This window comes from Watersipora subatra, chromosome 11 (genome assembly GCF_963576615.1).
Source record: "Watersipora subatra chromosome 11, tzWatSuba1.1, whole genome shotgun sequence".
In the NCBI taxonomy this organism is placed as follows: domain Eukaryota; kingdom Metazoa; phylum Bryozoa; class Gymnolaemata; order Cheilostomatida; family Watersiporidae; genus Watersipora; species Watersipora subatra.
The window spans coordinates 39,647,094-39,653,344 of NC_088718.1; the positions used below are offsets into that span (position 1 = coordinate 39,647,094).

General features: G+C 37.7%; 1 protein-coding gene across 1 annotated transcript; it reads right to left on the minus strand.

Annotated features, from left to right (window-relative positions):
• Nucleotides 1-1,445: 1,445 nt before the first annotated feature.
• LOC137408062 (general transcription factor II-I repeat domain-containing protein 2-like) lies at nt 1,446-2,711 on the minus strand. The gene has a single exon (XM_068094451.1). It carries the CDS (start codon nt 2,709-2,711, stop codon nt 1,446-1,448), a length of 1,266 nt encoding a protein of 421 aa, XP_067950552.1.
• Between the last annotated feature and the right edge of the window lie 3,540 nt (nt 2,712-6,251).

Genomic DNA, 6,251 nt, shown 5'->3' on the forward strand with positions numbered 1-6,251 from the left:
ATTGTTATGCAACAGAGTTTAGATGTTGTTTAAAAGCGAAAATATTTAAAAATTTGCTTTTCTGATCTAAAGACTGAGTAAAGTAACAGAATCCTGAAGTAGAAATAATTTATGAACTAGATGAATACCTAAAAGCACAAAATTAATGCATTATTCTTGTAATTGTGATATATACAAAGGCAGCGCCAAGAGCAACAATTGAGTTTAAATTGGCCTATCATAATAATGAACTTATTGTGTTTGCTTTATAATAGTTGTCTGGGAAATCACCTTGCTAGAGACACTGCTCATGTCTCTAGCCAGCTAGTATTATCATTTTACTAACCAAGTCTTAAATTAAAATTGAGAATATTGGCTGTGACGTAGTAATATACCGATGTATGGGGCACAGTCTCAGATATATTAGTCAGTGTAGTGTATGTAGTATGAGTGTGTGCGTGGCATGAGCGTGTGATGGTGCAGCATGGGTATGCGATGTGCAGTGTGACGTGCAGCGTGTTTGTGCACATGTGCGTGTGGCGTTGTTGGGGGTAAATTTGGTAGAGATTATGTTATACACAATTGCTCCGAAGGCACACTCATCAGTGTTGAAGTTGTCATTTTATCCTATTCTGGCTGTCTTTAGTTTATTCACTGCTGCTTGACTTGTATGAATTAATTTGATTACAACTGGTTCAGGCACAAGTGAAGGTTTTAAGCTATTGGAAGCAAAACTGATACTTACCAGTAAAAAGTACGTCTTCCCTTTGCAAGTTCAACATTTAAAATATACAACTAACAAAACTCTAAAACATTAATATTACTGACAAAATATTAAAATGGCCAATAAAAGTTACATTTTTACTTGAACGGCCATCCGTGATTGTTTGCTCAGGTTTGTACGGCTCTGAGTTTCGACAGTCAAACAAGAGCCATGCCAGTCCATAGATATAGACCAGGGGTGGGCAAACTTTTTGATTCGTGGGCCACAATGGGTTCTAAATTTTGACAGAGGGGCCGGACCAGGAGCAGATGGATGGAGTGTTTTGGTAACCCCACCTCAAAGGAGAAAAAAATATATATGATGGGACATGGAGAAAACATGTGCTTTAATTTCAAATGAAAATGAACAAAAGCATTACAACAAAAGATCTGTCTTTAAAGCCCCACAGTATTAGCTATTTATTGAAATGAGTCTTAAAACACTGAAAATTAAATTAATAAAAAATAATTTTTTGTTACTAACAATTTCTATTTTAAAGCACTGCAAGTTCTGTTACCTTCTGGATATTGTCATCACTCTCCTCCTGACTGTATTTATTTCAAAAACAGTAAGAGATTCAGATGTACTTATCCTGCTCCTTCTATTCAGTTTGTGTCTCCAGTGCCAAAAGTCAACAACGATCAGCGCACATAAGTGGTGCGCAAATGAACGCACGTTCTCAAAACAAACAATGTGCACCAGATCAAATATAACGCGCTCCGCAGTGGTGCATTATCAATGTTCCATCCTTGCGAAATGCGGCTTCATTGAGTGAAGCATAAAAGTCATTCAGTTTCAGAGAGTTGAACTTCTCTTTTAAAACTGGGTCGGACTGAAAGTCGATCAGTTCGAGCTGCAGCTCCTCTGGAGCTGTTTCGGGGTCTTGTGACAGAGGACAGGCCACCAACTGAAGTGACTTGTCAATTTTTTCAAAATCAGAAAACTGACGGCAGAATTCTCCGTGCAGCGCATCTAGTGACTCGCTGTATTTCTTCACTTTTGCGCCGGCCTTTTTCAGCGTGGCTAGTGTGGGAAAATGTGTGAACGACTTATTTAAAATTTGCCTGAAGAATAAAACCAGCTTAGATTTGAAGGCTTTTACGTTTGTGTACATGTCCTGCACAAACTGATCCTTCCCCTGTAGTTTCATGTTGAGCTCATTCATGTGTGAAAATACGTCCGCAACAAACGCAAAGTCACACAGCCAGCTCTTGTTGCTCAGCTCAGGAAATTCGTCAGCCTTTCTCTGTAACTCCAAAAATGCACCAATTTCCTCTTTGAGCTCCCACACTCGTTGAAACACTTTGCCCAAACTTAACCAGCGGACTCGGGAGTGATAAAGCAGGTCCTGGTGATCCGCATCAGTTTCCTCCAAAAACGTAATGGACTGACGGTGCTGAAGTCCCCTTGCGCGAATAAAGTTGACGAGTTTCACGACAGGATTCACAACATGATTCAGCTGTAATACCGATTTACATAGAGATTCCTGGTGGATGATGCAGTGGAGAAAAATAACATCCTGGTCAGGATTTTCATCTTTGACTTTATTCTGGATTCTCCTCAGCAGGCCAACGTTTTTCCCCGTTAAATTCGGAGATCCATCTGTGGTAACGTTGATAAGTTTACTCCAAGGGAGCTTCATATTTTCGATGACAGCAGACACCCGGTCATACAAGTCTTCTCCCCGTGTTTGTCCTTTCAGAGACTCCATTGTCAAAAACTCCTCCGTTATTTCAAAAGTATCGTTAATCCCTAAGATAAAAATGAGGAGCTGAGCAGTGTCTTTGACATCGTTACTTTCATCCAGTGCTAATGAATATAACGTGAATGACTCCGCCTTTTTATTTAAGTTGCTGGTGATATCTTCATCTATTAGTTCCACACGGCGAGTCACTGTCCTGCGCGATAAACTGATTTTTTCAAATTTGTCTTTGCTCTCTGGGCACAAGACACTTGCTGTCTCCACCATACATTATTTTAAAAACTGGCCTTCAGACAGAGGCTTGCTAGCCTTTGCCAGTTTGAATGAAAGCATAAAACTGGCCTTGGTACTTGACTCCTGAATGGCAGTTTGGCGGTGAAAACAGTTTTGGTGAGCCTGTAAATTAGCCGCCAACTTCTGAGCAGTAGCTTCCTTTCGTTGATAGCTTGCTAGCATAGTTAGCATGCTTTGTAGTAAAGTGACGGCTAATATTATATTCTTTAAAAACCGCCACAGTTTCCTGACATATCAGGCATACAGCAGACGATCGGTGTTCAGTGAAAAAATATTTAGTTGTCCACTCCTTATTGAACACTCGACATTCTCTGTCCACTTTCCTTTTCTTAGGTCCGCTCATCTTTACAGAAGGACTGAGGGGTCAAAAAGCAAACGTGGAGTACCGTAATATGCGGAACCTCAACAAAGTCGATGTATCTAGAGTGCGCCATTTAGTGGGAACACATTAGAATTGCAAGGAAAATAAAACATTAACAAAGTTTATTTATTTAATTTCTTCAAGTTCGGCTGGCCGGATTAAAAAGTTTAACAGGCTGCATGTGTCCCCCGGGCCGTAGTTTGCCCATGCTTGATATAGACGCTTAGCAGGTGAAATAATGAAGGAGAAGAGGCTCAACTGATGATGGAGAAGGAAGCTTTATAGGCAAGGAAAAGAGGCTCTGCAGACGCAAGGAAAAGAGGTATAGTCATTCGGGTTGTTTTTTTACGGATGGCTCTGTTAGCCTGAGAGAAGGTGTTGAGGCACTCAGTTTTTGTTCTTTGTGTTGTAGAGGGTTGATGTTTTAGAGAAATTGATTTGAGTACTTCATGGGAATGTACTGATGAGTGTACTGATTGGAAATGACTAACTCCAGTTATTTTGATCGTGTCCTTTAGATGTCTAATTTCTTTGGTGGTTTTCCGGCAGGGCCGTTGATGTCTCTTTCTTCATGGGTTACTTCCACTTTAGAGTTCTTCGTTTGCTTGTTGGTGTTTTTTTAATTAGTGAGTCTGTTGGTGTCATGTTTTTGTGCGAATTTTGTGTATATCTTGTTGTGGTGTGCATGTGTGGTATGCATGTCTCGCGTCTATGTGTGGCGTACAGAGTGCGTTCATCATGAATAAAATATGGAAAAAGAAATGTTAAAAATATGTAAAAGTTTGTGTGAATGATGTGGCCTAATTGTACGAGTCGAGGATGCCTAAATGCCTAAATAGTCGAGGATCTGAGTCTGAGGATAAAGTAGCAACTGGTTGCTACTTTATTTTTTAATATTTAACAATCCTAAAATGCCCAGGTCTTCTGATCTTAAAGCAAGACAGTTGAAAGCTATTTCAGGATGAAGCAACTCTGAATTCTAAAGACCTCTGACCTGACGCAGTATAAATGTTGCAGAGTCGTACACATAAACTAGTTGTGATAATCTGGTCATATAATACATATGTACACTTGATGATTATAAAATTGAGAGTAAGCAAGTAATAGAATTTTGATACATAGTTTCTCAACAGGTAAGTTTTAGCAATAGTGATTATGATGAGGTTCCAACTAGTGTGTTAGAATTATACCTATACAAACCAGAGACTGAGGTCTTCTTAAAAATTTATTTGAACTTTTAGGTTTGCGCGAGTTCTATTAACATTTGGACCTAACACAACCTAAAAACCTAAGAAGCTGTACCGAATAAACTAACTCGTTAGGAAATATTACAAGACCAGCTGTTCTAATGTACGGACTATTTATTTCAGCTTAATTAATGAAGGGATTTGTAATAGTTATTTTCAAACAATTTGAATGATTTGTCAAGATTTTTCACCTCGAACCATCAGACTAAAAGTGACAAGTGAGGAGTCGGAGGGGTATAAGTTGCAGTATATAAGCTGAACACTTTCATCTACCATATGTACACTCTTCTTGAATAATAATAAACTTTTATGGTTTAAGATTATGTAATGTTTTATCATCTTCTGCCGCATGCCATAGTTACTCTAAAAAGTTGCTGAAGACATAAAATTCTTGAACATAATTATTACATGTAGCTATAAATGTGTTTTTTCTGAAACGGATGATATTGTAAGATTTTCTGTTGGTTAAGTTATTTACAGAATTTAATTTCATAGCAACATTAAAAAAGTCGAGCAAAGCTAGGAGGTATGGCAGCCTCTTAGTTCTCCATAGCACAATCTCTCAATGCTATAAGATTTGTTGTGCTATGTACCAGTTTGACAAATTCTAATCAACTAATTTTCTATTTTCTGTATCTCATACAAATCAATGAATCCATAACGTCTTGCTGTTTTCCGCTTTACGCTTTCGTCCAACTCGGTCTCATGCCTTTTTGATTTAAACACTTATAAGCGATTAATCCAGCTAAGGCCAACCTTGAACAGACATTGGTTTCTAAAAGTTGTATTTTGTTTCAATTTGCATTAACAGCAAGCAACACTCCAAGTTCACACTGGACAGCAGTTGCTTTACCAACATGAATATAAATTAAATAGTTTTAATAATCTTTTTCACCAAGTTGAGATGCTGAATCATATTTTTGTATTTTCATAAAAAACTTTACCTTCCTAAAGTAATGATATTTTGAAAGCATCTTCAAATGCTTTTTGCAACAAATCTAAACTTACCATTTATATGATACATGTATGTATAGGCCTATTGTTCAAACTGTCCTATAACTTTTAAAAAGCTAGCATCTTGTCTCGGGAAGGAAAAAGCCTTCCAAGTTTAAACTTGCATTTCTAGACAATCTGAAAATCAACAAAAAATTTTTTCCATTCTTCATTATAAGGTGTAGCTTGTACTATGAGAAAAATTTTAATTAAAAAGCTGTCAATTGAGTCTATCATTTGACAGTTGTCTATCAGTTGTCTTTCATTGTCTGTTTAAATAAAAACTTTTGAGACCTGATAGCTAACAATAGTTGGTGTTGGTTTTTTACAAAATACAACGGGATAGTCATTATAAAAACTTGACTCACAGTGTGTTCTACTAACGGTATAACATAATCGGTAAACGGGTTCAAATCCTTCAAGAAATCTTTCTCAGACCAGGTTTTTTACTCTACTACTTTTAATGGTCAGTTTTTTCTGCTCTCACACTTTTCTTGCTTCAACCTCTTTTCTGTACAACTTCTGTGGACTTCATTTCTTTACTTCATTACCTACTCCAGTTAGCCAATTTTTTTGGCTTTCTGCTTCTGGTATCTCATTCCTGATGCTATGCAAAGTCTGCAAGCTTACTATATTTAAAATGCTTTAAATTTTCCGCCTTATCTGCTAACTCAGACATCTCATAGTTTGTAACCTCGACGAAATCAAGCAGCCATTGAATTACAACGGCTGCGCGCGATTGAGGCTTATCCTACCAAGAGTGGATAACCCCAACTTTTACAATCTTGCGTCAAAGACTGCACGTTTTAGCTCGTATCAAACTATTGGCTGCGGTTGTAGTGGGATATTTTATACGCTCCAACAACAAGGTTTTGTCTTTGTATTAAACTGGCTAAAAAAACCCAGAACGCA